Here is a 25,244-nt window from a genome sequence, read left to right as displayed (position 1 = left end):
TGAGTATCACCTTTGCCAAATAAGGCCTACAGACTTCCGAGTGCAGGGTGTAAAGGATAAGATGAAGGTAGGACAAAATGAAGTGCACAGACTTTCTATTTAATGGAAAAGCTCTCTTGCTGAGTATGAGTGTCATTTATTACTTGGCATTGGTATCGATGTCACTGGAGGTGAGGATAAGACATGGTTACGAAGAATTTAAATGAGGAAGTGAAAGAATTTCAAAACTGATCTTTCCGTACATCTCTCTACCTTCTTAGAGGTCTACTTAATCCAAGCCCATGTAAATAGGAATTTCCTTTTCCTTTCTTGGCATTCAGGAAGATAAGCAGTATTCCCTCTTAAAACTGGGAAAATTCTTCCTAATATATGAACCTCTCTATTCTCCTATTCGGTCTGTGTCCCTGGCATGTGTGTTATCACTAGACCTTAACAATTCCATCAATAAAATTTAATTGAATATTTAATGAACTTAAGTAGAAAATCATGTAATGTGAGACCACAAAAACCAAGCCTTGGTTCTATCACCAACAGGCTGTGTAACTATGGGCAGATAATAAGTGCAGAGTCTCAGCTTCCTAATCTTAAAATGGGGATGATAATATCCCTGCAGTGGGTTATTGTGAGGCTGAAGCTTAATGAAGTTATGATGGTAAACTTCACAACTGGATTATAACTGGTACATAGTATTTAGTTCCTATGTGTCAAGCACTGAACTAGGTTTGTTGGATATACCCCGCATACTACTGTCTACAGTGAGGAAACAGTGGACCCAGGATGTGGCAGAGGAACATCAAGGTGCTTGAAGGGGCCACAGAAGGGAAGAGAGATGCTGGAATTGGGAGAGGCTATCTTGTAAGATTAGCACTGAGTAGAGCTTTGAATGATTGAACCAACATTTGATGGTCTCAGAAGATGTGGTAGTGAGAGTTTTGCAGACAGAGGTAACCAAAAACGTTCAGAGTTGGAATCTGGTATTTGGGGATGCTTTCAGCTAATAGTACCTAGGCTAATAGCACACAGGAGGTCTTACTGAGTAAAGATATGCACAAGAGAACAAATAGCCCAGAGGACAGGGCTGAAGTTTTCTCAGAGAAAAAATCAAACTGTTTTCTTTGATTAAGCCTCTACCTAGCCATGCTGACCATTCAGACTCTAACAGTTCCTGAGAAAGGGGGTTGGAGCTGGTGGGAGGGGCAGGGAACCTACGGAAGAGGATGGGGGTGGTGATATCAGGCCGGCTGTTGAGTATTCCAGCATCTGCCAGGGATGCCCTGGGGACACCAGGTCTGCCCTGCTGGGGCCCAGCTGCCACCCGGGCCCTCCTGACATCTAACAATGGGCGGTTGAGAGGTCAGGCGGGAATAGGGCAGGCATGACAATGAGATTCCGATGCTATAGAAAGAGGAACAATTGGGGCAGAGGGAGAGAGAAGCCAAGTGTTTTGGAACTGTGCAGGATTGGGGGCTGGAGGCAAATGTGAAGATAAAATTAGAATGACTGGAATTTTATGGGGGTGTCAGGGAATGAGGAAGAGAGAGCCTGTCCTTGATTATTCTGTTCAGAACAGAAAAGGTCAGCTTGGCCAGGGAACAGGCTCCCTTGCTCCTGACCTTGGGGTTGGTCCGTCAGTAGCACTCATCTCCTCTGCCACATGAGTCTGATCTTCTCTCTAGCTCAGTCATTTATTCTTCTGTCCACTCAATGAGTATGTATTAACTCTTGCCATATATCAAGCTCTTTGCGAGGTGCTAGGGACAGAGGTTTTAATTTATCTTCCTACTATTGATGAGCCAACAGTCTTCAGGGGAGATGGATTTAGGAGCACAGGAGCACAGCAGAGTGACTTAGATGTTCCATAGAGGTGGGAGGATAACACTCTTGGCGGGGGGTGGGGGTGGTGGTGAGCAGAGGAGCTATTAGCTCACAGAGCAGGGGAACCTCGTCCAGCCTGGGAGCTGTGTGTGTTAGGAGCGGGATCAGAAAAGCTTCCCGGGTTTCCCTGGTGGCGCAGTGGTTGAGAGTCCGCCTGCCGATGCAGGGGACGTGGGTTCGTGCCCCGGTTCGGGAGGATCCCACATGCCGCGGAGCAGCTGGGCCCGTGAGCCATGGCCGCTGAGCCTGCGAGTCCGGAGCCTGTGCCCTGCAGCGGGATAGGCCACAGCAGTCAGAGGGCGGCCTACCGCAAAAAGAAAAAAAAAAATTTTCCCGGGGCACGTGACATCCGAGCTGCATCTTGAATGTAAGTAGGAGTTTGGCAGGCAAAAGACCAAGGGAAGGCAGGGGAGCTGGAAGGTCATTCGGCAAAGAGAGAATAAGTTAGTTAGGAATCAACTAGGAAAATACCTGTCAAATAAGGCCTTGGAGTTTGCAGAGGCTTAGGCTGATGCCAAGGGTAGGTTATTCAGGTGGTTTCAAGGCTCAAAACAAAAATTCTAGCTGAATTATCTGGAGAACTGTTACTTCCCTTGTGCTTGCAAGAAATAGCATCTCCCTTGTCTTTGATCTGCCAGTCTCTTTCTTTTATGCAGAGATGCACCATGGATGCTGGTAGAGGACTTCTTCAGACATACATTTAGGAAAAAAAAAAGTGTTCCTTTGTCTCCATTCATGTTTGCTGATAAGACAATAGACATCCAGTGCAGCGAACGTTGACTTGGATCAGGTCTTCAGAGAAAACCAGTTAAATACTTGAGTGCGCTGCAAATGATGGGCCGCCCAGATTTAGGCTTAAGGGATCGGAAAGATGTTATGCGGGTGAAAAGCAATTTGGTGTGGGTACAACTGATGGCGAGGAAAGAAACCAGTGCTGCTGGAATGCAAAGAGCTGGAAGAGATGTCTTCTTTCCCTCCAGTGCCTAAACCTAGTACTTTCCTTGGATACTGTTTAGAGTCCAGAGATGGAGACCCCTTTCTTATCAAATGAAGAGTCTAAGTCCTTCACAGTGACTGCATAGAGTCTTGTGATCGATTCTGAGGAAGGTCCAGGTTCAGTAAGAAAGAGAGTCCTGCTTGATTAATGACATCCGTATGGGCAGGCATGGAGGAAGTGGTGGAAATCACTTCACATATTTTCCATCCCTGTGTACAAACCCAAAATTTTTAGATGGAAAAAAATAATAACTGAAAATGATAGAGATCTGTCTCCTTAGAGAGATAATATAAATCTGTGCTATCCATTGTATAGGACCTAACCATAGGAGGCTATTTAAATTTAAATTGATTATACTTAAATAAATTTAAAAATTTAGTTCCTCAGTTTCACCAGCCACATTTCAAGTGCTTGATGTTATAGGACATTTCCCTCATTGCAGACATTTCTATTGGACAGTGCTGGTAGAGAGTGGTGGATAAAAATGCAAGCTCAGGTGCCAAACCATTTGGGTTAAATCTCAGATCTGTCACTTGCTTGTTATGTGAACTGGTAGAGCTGCTTGACCCCCTCTGTGCCTCAGATTTTCATCTGTAAAATGCAGACAATGCTAGCACCGATTTCATAGTATCATACTAAGAATCACATTATTTCATATATGTAAAAAATGAAGCACATTGCCTGGCACCTGGTTAGCACTCAATTAATACTAGCTGTTATGATTATTATCTGCTCGTGTTTATGCAACAGTCTAGGAGCAGAAATGGTTAGAAAGTTCTTGACGCCCAGTCTAGCTCTCTCCAAAGATCTATCAGCCTGCTCTCAACACTGAGCATCATTTCACATTCAGAGCACCCTTTCCTTGTCACCCAAGCCCCTTATTTCTGTGCAATGGAATGTCCCATCCTGGGAACCCAGGGCATTGCCCCACGCTTATCTCTCCCCCCTTTTGCTTTGCCTGATGCCCACTTTCCCTGGGAATCCAGGCTGCTGAGAACAACTGCAGCTGCTATCTCTGCTTGCAGCTGCTGCCCAAAAACAGGGCAGCATGGTTCAGCGATGCTCCCTCTCAGGACTGCATTTTTTTCACTTATCCTTGAAAATCTTGTTGGACTGTGCCAACGGTGGACACGGTGTCAGCTGCCCCCTGTCTGTCCCTGATGCTTCTGCTTAGGGACCCTTTGTACTCAGGCTCCAGCTGAGTCACACACTCCAGACTGCAAGCCAGTAATTCCTTCTGATGGCTTCAGTCATCATCCAGTACTACTTGTACCCCGAGTCCCCTTTCCTCATTTCTCCGCCTCTTCTTTGGTCTCTCTTTCCATTAGCCCAATGTGATGGAGGTCGCACCTGCGTAGGAGGGAATGATGTTGATGATGATGACTATGACAAAGTCTATGACAAAGTACCACTTATTGATCACTAATAATGTGCCAGGCCTCATGATACATGTAAGGTAATCATTATATTTAATGTCACAGAAATATTGCAAGATGTTGTCATCATTTTGCAGATAAAGATTTTGAAGCTCTAGGAGTTTATGAATCTTGTCCAAAGTCAATTACAATATGTGGGAAGCCAGGCATTCACGCAGAGTTTGTCCAGATCACAAACCCAAAACAAATCGTAAGAACTCAATGGCTCTGTGAGCTAGAGAAATTGATCCACCCACATCATCGGTAAACCATTTTTTGTTCTCTGTACCTTGTCATTAAAGAAGATATATCCAGGGCTTCCTTGGTGGCACAGTGGTTAAGAATCTGCCTGTCAATGCAGGGGACAGAGGTTCGAGCCCTGGTCAGGGAAGATCCCACATGCCACGGAGCAACTAAGCCTGAATGCCACAACTACTGAGCCTGCATGCCACAACTGCTGAAGCCCATGCACCTAGAGCCCGTGCTCCGCAACAAGAGAAGCCACTGCAATGAGAAGCCCGTGCACCGTGACGAAGAGTAGCCCCCGCTCGCCGCAACTAGTGAAAGTCTGCACGCAGCAACGAAAACCCAATGCAGCCAAAAATAATAAATAAATTTATTAAAAAAAAAAAAGAAGATATATCCAATGACCAAAGGGAAACTTTCATGTTGTGACATAAGTCTTCTGGTGAATGGGGGGACTTGGGAGACCTGTAGTCTTTGCTCTTCTCCAGAACGATTTATTGTGGTGTATTTCTGTTGCTCTGAAGACATAACCAGGGACTGTCTTCGGGGAGGCCTGGTGGAGATCGTGGTGGTGCCCAGCCTTTTGTGCAGCAGGAATCAATACACATGCTCCTACCTGAGGCACAACAGAGGCAGCAGCTGGCTGTTTCCTGAAGTGGACCTACCTCCCCAACTCCGTGGAGACCCCAGGTCCTCTGGGACAGCATCTAAATATACTTGAGACGTCCCACTTGAGGAAATTGCACCCACACGCCTTTTATCTTGCCTTTATTCTGGTCATTTAGACTTCCTCTCTCTCCTTCCCTTCTCTCTGTCTCACTTAGCCTATATGTTGGCCCTTTTTCTGTTCCTCTGGTTTTGTTTGTTTTTATAACTCTACTCCTTCAACAGCTTTTATTGGTCTCTGTATTTAACTCCATATTGTTTCAACCAGCCTGTCTGGCTTTGTCTAAATAACTTTTTTATAGTCAAGTTTTTGTTCTTTAGCGTAGTGGACACTGGGGAGACAAAACTCAGGAAATGTTTACAGTCCTTTTCATGGACACATCTACTGTGCAAAAATCACTCTGACAACAAGTCATCACTTCCTTCTTATGAGCTGAGTAGACTTGGGCATTATCTGAACCTCCTTTTGATCATCTGTAAAATGGAAAAAAAAAAAAGTTTTTTTCCCAAAGCTGTATGAGTTCATGGGAATGTAAAGTTACCTTCACAATTCCCAGCACGTGTTCACGTGCTCCAAAAAAAAAGAAAAAATGTGCTTTACCTTATCCTTACTATATGGAAAGGACTGCACCGGGAGCAGTGCAAGAGGATAAAACAGCCTCTCTTCTCAAGCTTATAAATGGTAAAGGAGACATAAGTGGAAACAGTAACTTCGCTTGTAGCATCAATTATCATGATTCTCTAAACTTCAAAAAGAAGGAGGCAATAATTAAATAAATATAAAGGAGGCAATAATATAAATACAATACATATAAATAAATAAAATAAAGAAGGTGGTCCTAATTATTATAGGGATATCTGGTAAAGGCTTATCAAGGACGAATTTCAATTAGGCTTTGAAGGATAAATACAATTTCAGCAAGTGACGATGGAGAAGAGAGCACTCCGGAGAAAGGCATTGCCAGGAACAAAGGCAGGGGAGCAACTTCACTTCATGTTGATTAGAGGAGCTGTAATCCAGAGAGGCAACACAGATGTATAGCTAGGAGGGTAAGAAGGTGGGGGGAATGGGGTGATATATGTGTGTATATATATATATATATATCATTAGTGATACGTAAATGTAGACCAAGACCAGTTGTGGTGCACGGGCTTTAAATGTTAGGCTTGGGAAGCTTGGACTTCATTCTATAGTGGTTGAAGGACGAGTGCAGGATTTTGATCAAAGAAATGACATGATTGTGGCTTTACTTTAAGGTGGTCAGTCAATCAGGATGGATTCACGAAGAAAAGAAGCATTGCGTGCAAAAAGATTGGAAGTTTAAAAGAACACTATCGCAGGAGTCCAGACAGATAGATTCTGAGGGCCCTAAGTGGGCAGTGAGGGTGAGAATGCCTGAGGGAAGAGGAAGAAGTAAGGAAGGAAACACGGTGAGCGCTTGCACTGCTGCCTTGATCTCTGTGTCTCTGACTCTGTCAGCCTCTCTCAGTGGGCCTTCCTGGAGCTCTGACTCTCCCAGATTCTGTTTCTTTCCATACCCATCTATCCTTCCTCTTCCTTCTGGAAACCCAGACATTGTGGGTCAATGCCTTTTCTCAGTGTATGTGCCAGCAGTGAGGGGAAGGCCAAGGTCCTTCCTTCCAGAGCTTCTGTTCAGGTGAGAAAACAGCTTGCCTGGGAGCTGCTTGGAGACAAGGAGACTTTAGAACCTCCTTTCAAGTCTGGCCCATTAGGCAAACCTCTCCCAGCACTTTTCTCCCTCACTCCTCCAGTCCTAAACAGTTCTGAATCCCCCTGCTCCTCCATCTGTCTGCATGTGGCCTAGATCTCCCTGGACAGGGATTAGGTAATTGTGCCATTCCCATCAGCATGCCCAGGGGTCTGGCAGGAGGGAAGCCGCCGGCTGGCAGCAGCGGGCTGAACAGGAGCCAGGGGAGCGTCTGCCCCAGGAGTCCCCGAGCAGCTCGCGCCTGTGCCTGGCCCTCTGAGGGCAGCCACGTGCCCGCCTGCCCTGGATCTGCATCAGCTCAGAGGCCAGCTCTCAGAGGAGGAGAGAGCACTTAACCTTTATCCGGCTGCCCCTCCAGGTCCAGCGGGGAACACTAGAGCCTCCTGCACTTCTTTCCTGCCTCTCGGCCTTGGCCGGCCTCCGCTCTTCCGTGCCTAACCTAGCTCAGTTACTAGTAGCATTACGTTAATGAAGGAAAGCCTCAGGCTATAGACTTGCCAAAAATTAAATGGTCCAAAAAGTGTTTCCATTTGACTTTAGAGTACATTCAAAGGTGTGTGTGTGTGTGTGTGTGTGTGTGTGTGTGTATGTGTGTGTGTGTGTGTGTGTGTGTGTGTATGTGTGTTTTCAACATGCAACAATCTATACGTGTTAAATATATGTACCTTTGCAGGGGAGGGATAAATTAGGAGTTTGCGATTAACATACACATACTACTATATATAAAATAGATAACAAGGACCTACTGTATAGCACAGGGGACTATATTTCAATATCTTGTAATAACCTGTAATGGAAAAGAATCTGAAAAAGTATATATATATATTTTATATATATATAATATATATATATATGTAACTGAATCACTTGGCTATACGTCTGAAATAACACAACATTGTAAACCAACTATACTTCAATTAAAAAATATATAGACACATACCTTCAAATATATATGCACGTATTTACATATATACCTTGATATGTTTGTTTACATATAGATACATTAATATGTGTGTGTATACATGCCACACCACACACACACATACACACACACCAAAAACTAGGAATATAAAACTGGCATGGAGAAACAAGCTTCATATGAAATATTTTTCGTCGGTCATCTACAACATGAATTATCCATATGGATAACAGAGAACATGCTGTATTTGCAATCAGGTAAACAACATGATCAACATCTTCCTGTTCTTTCCCACTTCAGGGGCAGAGTGGGGGGGAAGGGCACAACTCTAGGAATGACACAATTTCTCAATTCTATCTTTGATAAGTTTACTTTAGCTAAATGTAGATTATGGGCTTGCCAGACATGTGGTGGTGGTTATTGCTAGAGAATAAGTTCATGGCCTAGAAAATTGCCGTCTAAGTGGATAAATTGAAGCCACCCAGTTTCTGAAGATAGCTGACTAGTGATGATGAAACCGCACAAGGCACCCCCCTGATTTTATGCTTCGTAGTCCACTTTTTCTTCATCTGTTATCTTTTATTCAATCATCGTTCATTCTTTTTTTTTCAAAATATGCGTCATCGGTCAGAGAAAATGGACATTTACTGCGCATGAAAACATTAAGATGAGAGCAACTTCAGGTTTCTAAGGGCACGGTCGTCTCATCCTATAGATGAGAAAACAAAAGCTCAGAGAGCTTACATGACTTGCCATGGTGTCGTATTTATTTACCCATTTCTACAAAGTTTTTACGATATCTGGAACCTCCTTCAAATGGTTTATTTTGAAGACTGATATAACATTAAGAACTTTACTTTGGGACTTATACCTGGTTTAGATGCCCAATAAACAGCAATTTCTTCTTCCTTTCCTTGAGGCTTTAGCCATTATTTTCTAAAATTTTCTTCAGTTCACATTTAGCAAGTTAATTCATTTACTTAACACACATTTGAGGTATTGGTCAAACATTTTATTTTCTTGTGTATTATGACAGCCATAATGGGATTCCTTTGATTTTATGATCAACTACTTCCCTGGTTACTAAGCATCTGAACCGGGCCTTGACTACAGTTTTCTTTGCTTTATTTCATATTTGTAGTAAATCATTTTAGCCATTTTAGCAAAGCAACTGAGGCTTTGAGGGGTTAATTAATTTAACCAAGGTTATTCAACCAGTAAATTATCCAGAATTGTCCTAATAATCCATTAACCTCATCCCAGAAAGTGTGTTTTATTTAACCACAAATAAAGCAGGACTTGACTTATCTAAAACAAGCAAACCAACAAAACACTGTAATCAGATGGTCTCTGACTTAACTTCTAACTAATTGCTTGACCTAGCTAATCAGTAAATGTCTCTGAGTATCAGCTTCCTCCTCTGTTAAACGGCATCTATAATACTTGAACTTCTTGCCTCCCCTTGCTGTCAACACTGAATGATAACTGGGTAGAAATGCTTTATTACTGTATACTCTGCCGAACTATAAACTTACAAAGCACAGTCGTGTATTCATTTGTGTATTCGCAGCCCTTGACTTAATGCCTGGCCCAGAAGAAGTGCTCAGCAACCATTTGCAAAATTGAATTGAAAAGAAATATATAGTACTATGTATATGTGAGATAATAGCATTCCTTTCCTACATCGTCTTAGGTCAGATGACAGCCAAATGCTACCACAAGTCTTCTTTTAGCTCCAGGCCAATTTCTAGAAAAGAAAGAAAAATACAATGCTTCCTATCTCCCAAATTCAGGAAACTTGCCTTTGAGGATTTCTGTTAAAGGTGTGCCTGTGATGAGTTAGAAAATAGCACATTCCAGCGTAAGGAGTACTAGTCAAAAGGCTTGGCTTTTGATATTGGCCCGACTCAATGATCAACCGTATGAATTCAAAGGATCTTTTCTGCTTTCTTGTTCTCAATTTCCTCATCCCTTCCCGTCTACTCCCAATAATGACAATAGCAATAACAATAATATATTACTTCCTTTGTGCCAGAACCTGAGATAAACCCTTCATTGGCATTATCATCACTTCTAATTCTCATATCAACTCTGTGAATTTGGTGGGATTTTTATGCCCTTTTTGTCAAGAAGGAACTTGAGACACAGAGATGTTAAATAAATTGCCTGGTTAGCTTTGAACTCAGCCAGTTAGATTCAAACCCAAGTCTGTCTGATTCAACCCTCTTAACTAAAGATCTCTGTGGACTCCCTAAATAAGCCTACTGCAGTCACCATCAGCACTCCCTAGTCATATTATTAGAGACAAAGAGAAAAGTCAGTGTGAGAGTAATCAAAGAATAATGAATAGTAACATGAATGGTAATAAATACCATTTATGAAATATGTGCTTTGGACATGTTATCTCAATTAATTCATCAGAATGACCCTATGAGGAAGTCATTGCTATTATTGCCCTTTTAAATTTGAGGGAACTGAGGCTTTCGCAAGGTAATCAATTTAATAAAGGTAATTCAACTAGTAAGTTACGTAACTAAAATATCATTTATTAGATCCTAAAGCCAATGCTTGCAATTAATGCACCAAACTATACTCTGAAGTTAGATAGACAGAAAAAAATAATTTCGAAGATAGGCTGCTCCTGTGTTGTAAAAGATTTTCTTATTTTCATATCGATAATTCCCTGTTCAAACTTTCTTTCTAAAACTCTAAAGATATATAAGATGACAGCCATGAAATGGATTTAAGCCCTCGGAAAGATGGGCACTTTCAAGAAACAAAGCATTGATCTGTGAGCTAACCTATATCTACATAGACAACGTACAATTGAAAGCTGAGCTTTTGTCCATGGAAAGAGAGTCTTTTCTCAGGTTCCATTTCAGACCTTGGGTATGGGCCAGCCTGGGTCACAGATACAACAGGCTGCCATATGTCATATGGACAATTTGAGGGGTGTCAAAAAGTACCTCCTCTTCCACCAGCTCTAGCCTTTTGTAGATATGACAACATTATGTACCTACCAGCCAAGCAGCCAAACAACCAAACCTTTTGGATAAATCATCTAGTTCAAATCCTGGCTCTACCTTTCACTAGCAGCGTGAGCTTGAACAAGTTACTCTATGCCTTAGCTTCATAATTTGTAAAATGAGGATGATACTAGTGTCTCCCTTAGAGGGATTGTTGTAGATTGAAGGAATACATGTAAATCACCTAGAAAAGTGACAGTACATAGTAAGCATTTCTAACAGCTAGATGGTGATTGTGGCTGGTATCTGTCAGTTTATCTGTATTCCTCTAGAATATTCTTTGCTAAATGTTCTCTTAATAATCATCAAATGATGCGTACATTATTATTCATTCAGTATTGCAAAAAATAGGAAAAAATCCAAATTTTGTAATTTAATATCATACATTATGTTTTTTTTACTTAAAATGTTAACCAGCTATAACAAAGAATTAAGAAAGTTTGATGATATATGAAACTACTCAGACGTATGTGTTGAAATAAAGTATGCAGAACTGTGTTATATTATGCTACCAAAAACAGAAGAAAAAAGGAGAGGATAATCTAACTTCATATTTGTACCTAATGTACCTAATATTCTCTTATATATGCATAAAAGATCTCTGGTAACTAGTAAACTAAAAATTAAAAAGTGGTTTCTAGTTGGAGAGTGGGTACTGGACAGATGGAGGATGGCGTGGGAGAATGACTTTCATTCTGTAATTTTTGTTTCTTAACTATTTTAAACAAATTCTCTCCCATGATTAACCAACAATATTTTATTAAAGTTTATTTTTATCATCATCATCATTATTATTTCTTTGTCATCAGCAGTTTATGCATGTCAAAAGGGACCCTGGAAAATTTTCACTGGAGAAATCTGAAGGAAAAAAATCATGAGATGGAGCTATTGCCAAAAAACACGCTTCATAAATTTTTGAAGAGTTGGTAGGCCCACCTAAATTTTGGATAATAGTTCATCTTCCTGTGGTCCACCTCTCTATAAGTCATCTAAGTCACCTGTTTGATGGCTTAGAATGCTCAAAGCCCTAGATTTGTTTTTTTCTCAATTGCATGGTTGATTGTGTGAATAGCAGAGTGCATCTAGGCTTCTAGCTACTTGGTTTGGACCTTTCAAGTCTTCTGGCAAGATCAGTTGAAATATGGGATGTGTAAATCCTCCTGACAGGCCAGCCTGTACTCTGCTGCTGCTCGCAGGATTTAGAGTCCAAGAAAATTAATAGGTGAGAGTGAAGAAGAACTTTTTATTTTTATTTTTATTTTTTTTTATTTTGCGGTACGCGGGCTCTCACTGCTGTGGCCTCTCCCGTCGCGGAGCATAGGCTCCGGACGCGCAGGCTCAGCTGCCATGGCTCACGGGCCCAGCCGCTCCGCGGCATGTGGGATCCTCCCAGACCGGGGCACGAACCCGTGTCCCCTGCATTGGCAGGCGGACTCTCAACATCTGCGCCACCAGGGAAGCCCAAGAAGAACTTTTAAGATTGACAATGCAACACAATGTCTAAGAAGACTCACAGCTTTATTTCTGCTAGGAAAAGAGGAAAAACTTTTTTTTACAAAATGTTTAAGCAATTGCTTTGCATTATCGGGTAAAGTCCCCAGAAGAAAAAGCCCATCCGGGGTTGGAGAGTAGGTTCTTTCCAATTACACTGCATTTCCAAATTTTATTCAATTATAAAGTCTCTCTGAACAATCCCACACTGGTTCATGGGTACCATACTCCCCAAAAGCATAAACAACAGATTCCCAAAAAATAACTGGCTCATCTTAGAGTGAAGGAAAAAAAGTCTAAAAATAGTACCTTGCATAGCCATTCAAGTTATTGCTGCTTTTTATGAAATTATTACAGGTAACTCTGCACTAACTTCCTCCTTTGCCCTCACCCCCAAACTCGGGAATTTCTAGCAAAATTATGAGCTACTTTCCAAATGAAGTCTTAGGGTGGGTTTGCAAGCACATGTTTAGAACCCAAGGAATTTGCATGGAATGGAGAAATAAATTAAATAAATAATAACTAATAAATAATTCAGATAAGATTCATTATCTACAAACTTAAATGCCACAAAATGCTAGCTTCAAGGATAGATCCCCCCATAGCCTCTCAAGAAGGTAAGTGTCAGTATAGACTCAGAAAGCACATAGGATGGCTTTATAAATCATTTTACTTGTCTATTCCCTCTAGGGCAAATCGTGGTGAGGGGAACCACTTTGGTGGCTGATGGGGTTTAAGAGCTCTCTGCAAGGATACTTTCAAGTGGATTTACAAAGTACCAAGGGTACAAAAACAGTAGGATTACTGCTGCAAGCAAAACGGAAAGAAAATGACTTAGACTGTAAGGAGATAATAAGAGGGTAAAGAAAGTCAAGATACACAAATAGTTTGGCAGGTTTTAGGGGGTAGCTAAGCTGTAGAAAATGGCGTACTAATCTGCCTTATCAATTTTATTCGTTGGCCCTATTTGTGTACCCTGCCTGCTTCCTAAACTTATCCTGTCTGGTAGCGGCAGGATGTGATCCACTATCATGTAAACCATTGAAGCTTTTGGTTTGCTTTAAATAATTGTCCGGGCAGACTGAACAGGACAGTGAAATTTCTCAGATCACATTTCTCTGGAAAAAAATAAACTTGACAAAATTACTGCTGATATAAAGGAAAGAAGAGTTACATGAAGAAAAATAAACATCCTGCAAATCAGGATAAACCTGTGGTGAAGACATAAATTGGTAGAAGCATTCACTGACCTTGGATTTGATTTCTGCATCCCTAAGTCTGGTCACTTGAAATGTTATCTACAATGTGTAATAACATATTTTGGAAGTGAGGAAGAGGTAACAATTAGTGGGAATGAGACAAAAGAATTATATGTATGTTGGAAAAACTCAAGTTTGGTCAATAAATCGATTGGTGCTTGTGCTTCTAGAATATATGTGTGGACAAAAGCTAGTGGTTTTAACCATTTTTTCCTTAACCAAATGAAATTCATCTTGCCAAAGAAAACCTAGTGGTTTTCCCATGGGCAGGTGTGAGCTGGAGAGAGTCCCCAAACGATGGTTAGGTAGTATCCAGCAGCCATTTTATTGCTCTTGAATGTGGCCTGGGTTGTTTGCTGATTCCAATAGCAGTACCTGAGCTTCATCAGAATTTCCAGGGCCCTCAGGTTACGAAAGCCATGAAATGGTCTAGATGACTTCTCCAAGTCCCATTGGTTGTAGGAGTCTGAGGTTTCAGTGACTTGCTTGCCCCACCTCTAGTACTGAGAAAAGTGCTTTTGAAATGTCATCAAGAATCAAGTTGGTATGAGATCGCTATTATGGTTCTCAAATTACTATGGAAGATAGGTTCAGCTTTCAGCCCAACAAGAAATAGAGCTAATCTCTTAAAGAACATTATTCACAGTGACAGCCAAGTTCGAATGTTAGCCTCTGGAAGCTATTTTTAGATAAATGCGAAGAAGTCCTATCATCAGGTCCCCGAGAGACATGCATTGGCAATTCCACTTGATCATTCCACGCACGGTGTCCATTTCCTATTACTCCTCAATCCTTCTACTTTCAAGAAGTTTATAGGAGTGATCAGCAAAGTCACAGAATTTCAGAACTATGAAGGACTTTAGAAATTATCTAGACTTAGAACAATTGACTGATTTTACCAGTAAGTAAACAGAGGCCAGAAATGAAAAATTAATTGGCATAGATCATTCAGTGAGTTTTTGGCACCACTAAGATAGGATCCAGGGCTTCTGTTCTATTTTCACATGATTGTAAAGAGTCATATAATTTCACTTTAAGACCCTAAACAAAGGAATCAATACAATATGAGAAGTTGATGAGAAAAGAGAGACAGGTGTAAGAAGGTGTAAACAGACTGGGACTATTTTGTTTGATATGTTTGTTTGATATGTATCTGTAGGGTTCCATTAAGGTCACTGAGTCTTCAGCTCAACCACTTGAGTTATGGGAAATGTCTCCACATCTTCCTCTGAAATGCTGGTCTGACTGCCCTAATCAGTGAAGATTGTATTGAGTTGGGCCCCAATGCCATGATGGGGGTAGGAATCATAGGACATATCTATGGGAACATCATAGCGGGGTGTACCAGCCTGAAAGGGAGTTGAATGTACATGCCCTGAGCTTAGACTAGCAGAGGGGTAATGTGGCATGAAACTGTAGGATTTATCCAGGTCAGGGGAGGCATCTTGCTTCAAGGAGAAGTTCCCACTGATGCTCAGGGGTGGAGTAAGTGGGCCCTCATAAGGTGGTGTACCGCAGTCAGGTGGGTGGCTCCCAAAGGATGATTCTCCCAAACTCTTGAATACTGGGGGTTTGAGATTAATAAGATGTGTTTCCATATGGCCATAAGGAGGGCTGGGGAGCCCAGGAGACTGATAGTTGAAGTTGTGGACAGAGATGGCAGAGTCACAAAGAGGAGATTTCTCCTCACACTTCTCCAGGAGAACAGACTGAGAGCCCAACTGGAGGCATCCAGCCACCAGGTTGCTTGTGGGCTGAGAGAGCCCTTTACAGAGCATCTCCACAAAGCCCTTCCCTTCAGGTGTCTGTCCAGTTTCTAGGACCTCAGACAACGCCCAAATATAGTTCCTGGCCAGTCTAAGAGTCTCTATCTTGGAGAGCTTTTGGGTCTTAGAGTAGCACGGCATGACCCTCCTCAGGTTGTCCAGGGCATCGTTCAGGCCATGCATCCGGGTCCGTTCCCTAGCATTAGCCTTGACTCTTCGAGCCCTGAATCTCTCAAGGCGAGCTTTCGTCATCTTCTTTTTCTTGGGACCTCTTCTCTTAGGCTTCTCCCCATCTTCTTCCTCCTCTTCTTCCTCCTCAATACTGTCATGCTCTTCAGCTAAGCTGCCAGGCATCCCATAAGCAGCTGGTCTTCTCTCCTCCTCCTTTATCTCATTCTGAGAAGCCGGACCTTTGTCCATCCAAGATGGTGTGTTGACCAACTCTGTCATCTCCTTGGGTTTCACATAAGATTTTGCCATTTCCAGACTCTGGAAAAGGAAACAGCAATGGTTAGTGCCTGTGAACATCTGATTTGATTTAAAACTAAATTTTCTTTTTATGTCTTAGATGTAAAGCACAGAATTTGTATTGGAATTCAACTTATAATTATCTAGCCCAGGTTCTCCATTCTAAATAACTAATCTAGGGCTTCCCTGGTGGCGCAGTGGTTGAGAGTCCGCCTGCCGATGCAGGGGACACAGGTTCGTGCCCCGGTCCGGGAAGGTCCCACGTGCCGCGGAGCAGCTGGACCCGTGAGCCATGGCCGCTGAGCCTGCGCGTCCGGAGCCTGTGCTCCGCAACGGGAGAGGCCACAGCAGTGAGAGGCCCGCTTACCGCAAAAATAAATAAATAAATAAATAAGTAAGTAAATAAATAACTAATCTAAACTCAGATAAATGCCCAGGACACTCACTTAACTATAGCATTTATAAGAAAATCAACTATAGGAAAAGGAAATTGACTTGATTATCCATTGCAGAGTCAATACCCAACTGTTTTTATTCTCAGGTTCTTTATCTCATGGATATTTTATGCAAAAACCACTCAAAACATGTTTTTCTTTTTTTCCCAGAATTCAGATCATAAAAGGAAATAGCTAAGGTGAGCATATAAATTATTGTCCAAATAGAGAAACTTCTGATATTACATAATAATATGTAAACAATAATTGTAATATTGCAAAATTTTAAAAGAACATCAAACAATCACATAAGAAAACTGTTATATAACTATACCACAAAATAAATGAAAAAGTGTAATGAGATCATTCAGACTTTGTACATGTTCTCCAAAGGACTACTCAATCTCTATTTAGAGACACATATACATCTGACTCTTAACATCCCTTGTTTCCTACTGACTCTGCTGGTACACAACATGATCATGAAATATTTCTCTCACCATCACCATTTTGTTTTTCAGTAAGCACCTTGTGGTCTGTCTAGTGTTCGTGGTGTTAGAGGTGTTAGTAACATGGTGTCTAGAAAGCATCAGGAAAAGAGAGGAGGTCACCACTGGTTATCTTTCAAATCCACCCATATGTTAAAAGTGAGAACTCTTCATTGAACACACATCTCACACCCTCAGACAAGAATACAGCAGCAGCTCGAATTACAAGCCAGAAGTCTGCCAAACCTATTTAAGATTATTTTAGTGCAACTATTATAAGATTTCATTAAAAATGGAAAATCTGGAACAGATTTTAAACTTCACAGAACATAGTGACTGCAAACATAGCGCAGACTATTTCAGACAAACATGCAAATAGTCGGACTAACTCACTTGCCTAACAGATACTGTTTAGTCAGAATTTTCTATGAAAAATTTGCAATTGTAAAACTTATTTGAAAACCAAAAGAGCCTGGTGGTTTAGTCAATATTTTGCATTCAATTCTGGAAGAGCTTGAATTGTTTTGAGATTTGTTGAGAGATTCGTAGGTATACAATTTACCAAGTAAAAGTATCTGATAAACTCCATCGGGGCATCCCAGTTCCACCAGCTAGTCTTTGAAATGTTAAACCCTCCGTCACCTTTGTATATTAGAAAGGGGAGAGCATGATAAATGTTTTTTGATCCTTGAGTCTCAAATCAATGAATGCAGGAATTAGTACATAGCTTTTAAAAATATAAATATATGATTTGACTTGTTTCTGGTAATCTGAGCTTGTTTTCCTTGTAACCTCATTTACCTCCTATAAATAATTAATGTGACTGCATTGCAAAAACAGCCTAGGTTCATGTTAATCAGCACGGAAATCATGTCAGCTTGACTTACTCACTTAATAAGGCTTCCTGGGTAAGCAGCTTGATTGAAAACACACATTGGAACCTATTGGTCAACCGGCTAGCCAGGCCAAGTCAGAAAATCCCACTTTTAATATGGATGATGGAGCTTGTGTGCTGAGCTGCACTTCTAACGCAGGCAGATATCCAGAGGGAGGGTGAAAGACCTAATTAACTTTCTGTTAAAGTAACACAGACCTTTCAGAGGCAGGTGCACTCCGAGGCCAAAGAGGATGGAGTGGGCTTGGGAAACCTAATGTTCCACACGCCATTATAATAACATTTGTGTAGTCTTAGAGCAAAACTTTAAGGGAAAAGGGGATTGTTATGTTCATTTTATGGTCGAGGTCACTGCAGGTCAGGTAAATTAAGTACTGGAAATGCTAAGACATACAGCAGGTAGAGCAGGACCTAACACCAGTTCTTCTGATTCCAAATACTAGGTTTTATGCTTTTTTTTCTCCTTTTTATTTTCATCACAGCTCTGGGGAAGAAAGAAAGGCACTTTGACTTCAGGAGATGTGGATCAGTAGAGCAAGTCACCAGGAAACGATCCTCATCCAAAGGGAGGCTAGTTTAAGTGTTCTCTGCTTTTTAACTCTCATATTCCAGGATTCCTTCCTCTTTCAAATTGTTTTCTTGTTGCTTTCATTCATTTATTCCCCCCTCTTTTTTTACTCTGTTTCCTTCTCCTTTGCCTCTCCCTTCTGTTTCTCTCATCTCCTCATCACTGTCATCATTATCACTGGGTCGTACATACATGCATGGAAAGGAGAGCAGGAGAGGAAAGGAGAGTCCCCTGAATTGCCCCTGAAACTCAATACCAACCTAGCCTCTGCATTTGAGCTTTTTTATCATCCCCACCTCCGTACCTCTGGACACTAGCCAAACTCTGTCAATCCTCCCGTCTATCACGAAGTGGGATTAAGAGAACAGAGTAGACTACCCTTTGCCTTTAACGCAACGTGATGGTTTCTGTAAGAGTCAAAGAGCTGCTTTCAAATCAGATTTACAGCAGGTATAAAGGAAAAAAACCAAATGACTTTGGCTAAAACAATATAAAAGGCAACCAGTTTTCATCTTTGTTCTCTTACTAACCATGGAAAGGATGTAGATGGCTCCAGTTTAACTTTCTCTTTTCCCATAGGTACTGGTCCCTTAGCTCTGAGGGAATCCCATGAATATGTAACGTAGTTTCAAAAGCATGGAAGCTGGAATAATGCACATTCTAATCCCAGTTCTTTTTATTCCTAGTTGTTGGTCTCAAACACATTATATCAGCTCTCTGATCTTTCATTTACTCTTTGATAAAATAGGGATACGATATATTTTATGTGGTTTTGCAAGTCAGAAATATGAGAAAGGATTTTGTAAACTTTAAATGCTATAAAACACTATCCATATTAGTCTTCTGTTTAGTCTTGGGTTTTCTTATCTAACTCATTCACACATTCGCTTATTCAAAAATAAAAATTATTTCTCATGGGTGAATAATAAAAGGAGACTGTATTAATTACTGTGCCTCTTATCTGTTTGGAACCTCCTCTGATTGGCTCAGAAGATCATCTGATAATTGCCTAATAACCTTCCCTTTTCCCCAATGTGGCTAGACAGCACAGACCCTGGAGTCAGATTACCTGAGTTCAAATTTCAGCTCATTTGCTTACTAGGTATGTGACCTTAGGCAAGCTTCATAATCTTTCTGTGCCTCAGTCTCCTCCTCTTTAAAATAGGAATAATCGTAGCCCTACCTCACCAGATTATTGTGAGCATAAAATGAACTAATACATTTAAAGACTTTGAATAGTGCCAGACATCATAAATGCCATGTAAGTGTTAGGTATTTTGTTCCTAAAGTTCACCATGAGTTTTTCTGGCCAGGTGGACACAATAGGTGTAATTACACTCTATGTTTAATGTTGATTTTATGCCAGCAAGAGCCGATGGCTCCATCTCAACAGCCATTTCAAAAAATTCCCTGATAAACCCACTCCCCCAACCTCCTAATGAAATTAAATACGAAAGCTCCTGTTCTGTTACAAAGGGTGAGGAAACAGAGCTCTATCAGCTGCCTCTACTGGGTTGACTAAAACTCTTCCACCAGATTCCAGAAGGAAGTTAGCCTCTTGCATCCTGTTTTATAACTGGGAGACAGCAGTTGGCTGGACTCCTCCTCAGTCGTATGAATTTTCAGGGTCATGACGTTTCTGGTGGAATACAGACCATGCTTGGCACTTGGACATTTTTCCTTTTGTCTCTGCTTAAACAATATTGGGGATAAGATTTTCCTACCAGAATCAGGAGCCAGAGCTCAGAGGAGAAAGATGAAGAGTCTCTCAAATAGAAGTAAAAGCTAGGACTCCTCAGAGATAAAGAAAAAAACCTTTCCTTTGACTTTTTCCACCTAAATATCTTCAATGCGTTAAAAAGTTAGCAGAAGAAAAATAAAAAAAGATAAACATCCAGTTTTCGATTTGAGAGTTGTAAGTATGTGTGATGCACTTCTGAGTTTTGATCAAGGAAACCAACTTGGCTCTCTCTAGAACAGGTACCATTTCTACCATGGATCTGAGCCTGTGAATGAATCAACTCAGGTGTATTGAAAGAAGCATAAAACTGAAACCCTGTTCCATCACTCACGTATTATATGAGCACAGAAAAATTATTTTAATTATTTTACCCTTGGGGCAAAATGGAAATAATATTTTTGCCTTTCATATCTCATTTAGAAGCTTTTATGAAAGCAAGTACTTTGTAAAGTTATTATGGAAATGTAAGGGTTGGCAACTTTGATAGAAGCTGTACGGGAAAGTCTGTAGCACTATTGCACAAAGTATCCTGATACACCATTTTTAGGTTTCCCCAATTCCTAGAAAAGAAATTAGCTCTCAAAATATACATGAAGCACATTCCAGTATGACCAAAGTCGATGAATACTGGCTCTGGAGGCACAATACGGGCCCCCCTGCAACCCCCAAACACATTCGGATCCTATAAAGCTCATTTTATTTTTTAATCTTGGAATTTAGATTTCCTTATGTATCTACACTTTATAACAGAATTTCCTCCCTTTTTAAGGATCCTTCTGTGAAATTTTAAGTTTAGCCAATTCTCTCAAATTCAAAATTTTTTTCCACATTTTTTTCTTTTTTTAAAAATCTGTTCTGGAAAAAAATGTTTGCTGAGGCAATGATTATGGCGACCCCATAATTTCATCACTAGGGCTGAGGTCACTGGGCATACTACTGTGTGGGGCTGTCCTGGAATTCATCCTACACTTTTACTAATTTTTGAGTTGTTGTGGAGAAGTTTCAATTGACGAATAAGTGAGTAAGGAGCTTTTGCATGTGTGTTTGTGGTGATTAGACAGTGTCTTTCCTCTTAAAAGCTGATTGTACTAACTTCACCTCCTGATCCTATGACTAAATCCTAAATACAACAGGAAGGGGACTATTCAGCCCAGGTTCTAGGGAATCTAAGCATCAGAGAGACTGAATGCCTTGCTTGGATTTACAAAGTCTGCACTGAAGACAGAATGCAGACCAGGGTGCTCATAAGTTGTGCTGCCTGGAAACAGCCATTAGGCTGTTCTGTGCTCTTCCTATTCAAACTTTTACATGCTCCACTTTCCTTGTTGATTAATACCTGTACACACACACACACACACACCCCTTATCCAGCATAGACATGTCATACTTTAGTTTTCATAGCCTCAGATCCTAACCGTGAACTTTGCAAACAGAAGTTACTCAATCCTTCAGTTTTCCCTCCTTGTTCTTCAGCATTTCATCTCTGGTCCCTCTGTCAAAAAATGAGGGAGGCATTTTACATTTATTATTATTTTTCTGAACACATTTTTAGGGGTGGGTGAATGACGAGAGGCAGAGGAGGCAAAAATATATATGGACAATCTTTCTCTTCTGATTTCCCATCTGAAAGCGCTGAGGAAAAGAAAAGGTCCCACCACTGATGCCAAATGTCTAAGGATTTTTAGCAGAGAAAATGGGGGCAATGGCGAGAATATGCCCCATGGCTTTCCAACATCTTTTCTCATTCCCTTTTCTATTGTCATTTCCTTACGCACCCCACCCCCTTCACTCTTTGCAGAGCCAAAACAACTGTAAGCAGAGTGGTGGATTAGGTCAATTCTTTCAACGTATTTGGTAAGCCACCTCAGGAAAGCAGTTAAACTTTTTGGCCCTTTTCTTCAGCATTAATAAAATGGAAGAATGGGCTTGACAGCAATGGGAGGATAATTTGTAATCTCTATTTTATAAAAATGATTGAGAGTATCTGAGTTTCACTTTGAGTGACAGGTGCTATGGGAATTAGTGACATTATTACAATTTTAATATCTGTCCCTAAGTGTTCTGGCTCTCTCTGCTTCTCTATTCAAGTTTCCAAAATCCTGCTCCCTCCTTATTTAGCCCAGAAGAGACTTACCTCACACCAACTACTCCTCTAGGTCTGCAGGAACTACCCACAGAAACTTTAGTAGTCCCCATACCACCCCATCCGCTGGCTCACCTCTGTCAGTGGCAGTCCCTGGCGTGAACTCTGTGAATCTGTGTCCTGGAGGAGACTCAGAGAAGCCAAGTCTCCCTTATCATCCAGATCATAGGAGGAGGTGCTTTTAGCGATCCATGTTAAACCCGGCCACTGCCTCTTAGGAATGCCCCCGGGTCTGGTTCCTCTGACTGATACTTATTCTACTCCTTCCTTGGAGTTCTGTATGCTCCTCCAGGACGCCTTGGGCTGATGCAGCTAGTTTAGTTGGTCTTCAGTACCTCCTCTCCCTGGTTAGTTCCCTGGAGTGGAGCTTTCAGGACCACAGCCTCTGGGCAGCTCCTGCGCTCTGGCCGGAGGCTCGGAGTTGCAGCAGTTTTGATTGCTTTCCCAGCTGCCCAGGGAGGGGTGATACTGCCCGCAGTCTGACTCCTCCCTTTCCACAGCCGAAAGACACGCCCACTTCAGAGGGTTCCTCTGGTCAGGTCCTGCTTAGCCATTTGTTTGTTAGTTGGTTTGTTGGTTTAAATGGGGATAGAGGTTGGTAGAAAGGGAATATGGGAGGAGAGTTGCTGAAGTTGAGAGGTAATAAGAGCTAATAAGAGCTAATAAGGGCAAATAAAAATATTGGTCCACGTCTGAAGAGTCAAAGAATGAGAAAGATACATGCCCACGACACAACATCATTGACTGTTACCTTACACATGTGGATTGGAGTCTTTGGCTTTAAAACTTCCAAACTCTAAAAATAGAAGGAAGAAGAATCTTTCTCTCCCTTCTTTCTAACCTGTCAAACACTCCCATTTAAAACCCTTTCATTTTAATATAGACAAAGCTATATCTATATTTATTGTACTGTTCTTTCAACTTTTCTGTTTGTTTGAAATTTTAAAAACAAAAAGCAAATGAATAAAATCTTTTATTCTGAGGACACTTAACTCCCCAAATTACAAATTGGAATTCGCTATTGTTTTTCAAAAATATATCATTAAGCATTCAGGTAGAAAAAGTTCACCTGATTGGTAATGAACTTGGAAGGAAAGAAGGGTCAAATAATTCCTAAAACTCCTGGGGCATTTTGAAGTAAGATTAAATTGCTAGAAGAGAAAAAAGAAAACTACATCTGGAAAGACTTAAAGAAAGTACATGTATATGCTTTATGACAGATAGCTATCTGTGGACCAGGCTACCAAGTTAAAGTGTGGAATCGTCATTGTAGAGATTGTCAAATTTGGAATACTACCTTATGTAAAAATTTACCAAGATCAAATACATAATTGTGAGTTCTTATTAAGGTGTAAAGGATTTTGCAGTCTTCTAGTGATTCTGAGGAGCGAAGGGAAGGGTGCTTGGATAAGCAATTGGCTGCATGGTCTTTAATAGTTCAACTTTACTTCTGGCATCAATTTTCACATCTGTAAAATGACCTAATCACTTAAGTTTTTTCCTTCAATAGCAAGCCAGCATTCTGGGTCCAAGCTCAACCTCTTTTTGAAATTGACTTGAAGGCAATCCTCCAGGCTTTTTGGAAATCACTTTACCAATGTAAGCACACGTGTGTGATAGAGATGAAAAGTCGAAAATATGCCTTGTTGAAAGGAAATGTGCAAAAGGTTAAAACAAAAGATAGTTTACTGCCAGTAAAGTTGAAAGGAATACCTTAGGTTTAAAATAGTTAATTAAAAAAAAAAATTCTGATATAGGTGTCATGTGACTCTTGTCCTTCCCAGAAAACCAGAAAATAGAAATTAATACTTTTTTTCAGTTCATAGGAAAACCTCTAAGCTTTTACACATCTGTTTTGCATCCCTATCTAGGAAATATCCGCTCAGCAAAATAACTTCATTTTCAGAGTCATTAAATTACACGTGCTAGGAATGGTGGATTTCTAAAAACCAAATCAGAATCTACGGCTCAGCCAGAGGAGATTTCTCTATGGAGTAATTTGTGTTTAGAATACAGCTGCAATGAGTATGTACAGGATGGATTGATCCCCTGTTTGTGTCTTTGAAGCGACCTCCATGGATGTCTGAGAGTTGATGATACTGGTGGTGTCAGGATGCTGCCAGTGAAATGTTCAGAGGGCAGAGAGGAGTAGTGGATTAGCAGAAAGGTGAACATATTGAGACAAAGATGAGGGTGGGGACAGAACATTCTGTGGGGCTCCTTGCTTTCTCTGACAGATGTAAGGGACTGGACACAATAGGATTAGCTCTCAAAACACGTTCAATTGTGTGTAGTGTGTGTGCCTGCGCGTGCAGCCTCGGTAGGGCGTCGAAGAGGGCAAACTCTTAAATTTTCTTTAAGAGTTGCCTTTTTCAGAGGGAGGAGTGGAATCGGTTTCATCAGGGTCACCCTCATCACAGCTCCTGGACGGTTATACGGTTGGCTATTCAACTCGGAGAGAGCAGAAAGGGGCGGGGGTGGGGGAGGGGTGTGATGCTGTCAGCAGAAGCAAGGGGTGGTGGCTGAATGCAAGGCAGTTGTACTCCTTCTCCTCCCCCAACACAGTTCTTGGGCCAGAGGGCCAGTCCCCAGCCCTTCCTTCTTTCTCTGCCGCTTTTTGTAAAGCTCTGAGCTAACCTGTTACAACCATCTGCTGGGCGGAGAAAACGCAACCAGCGCTCAGTTGCCGGCCCACAGGCTTGACGCTGGGAGCCATTGAAGCAGAGAGAAGCGAGGCAACAGGCAGATTTATGGGCAGCAATCTGTTACCTTCCCCCCTCCCCCAAGGCCCCTCTGCCAGGAGACAGCTTGATAATCCATCAACCCCACTAATGAATTAATTAGTATTCCCAGTGATCCCGACCCCCAAAGGGGACCAGCCTGCAGGGCCCCTAAGGGGGCTGGAAACTGCCTTCTTCGACCAGACACTGAGGACCAGGGACCAATGCCTGACATTAGGCCCCAGGGTGCTGAGCTGCAAGCCACATACCCTGTTCTAAAAGATCCCCAGATGTCCTTCCTTCTCACCTTCCCTCGGGAGACGGCTAGCTTTTGCTGAATTAAAACCAACACCACCAACAAACGGAGTCTGGAGCCATAAATCAGGGACTGTGGAGA

General features: G+C 41.5%; 1 protein-coding gene across 1 annotated transcript; it reads right to left on the bottom strand.

Annotated features, from left to right (window-relative positions):
* Window positions 1-14,874: 14,874 nt before the first annotated feature.
* NEUROD4 (neuronal differentiation 4) lies at window positions 14,875-22,268 on the bottom strand (the record flags this gene model as incomplete). Its single annotated transcript, XM_082665874.1, has 2 exons — window positions 22,203-22,268; window positions 14,875-15,879 (listed from the first exon to the last, which is right to left on the bottom strand). Exon 2 carries the CDS (start codon window positions 15,868-15,870, stop codon window positions 14,875-14,877), a length of 996 nt encoding a protein of 331 aa, XP_082522000.1. The 5' UTR covers window positions 15,871-15,879; window positions 22,203-22,268.
* Between the last annotated feature and the right edge of the window lie 2,976 nt (window positions 22,269-25,244).

The sequence above is a fragment of the Grampus griseus genome, assembly GCF_964374135.1.
Source record: "Grampus griseus genome assembly, chromosome: 11".
Taxonomy (NCBI): Eukaryota; Metazoa; Chordata; class Mammalia; order Artiodactyla; family Delphinidae; genus Grampus; species Grampus griseus.
The sequence above is the reverse complement of the archived record's forward strand: the minus strand, read 5'-3'. Positions and strand labels throughout refer to the sequence as shown.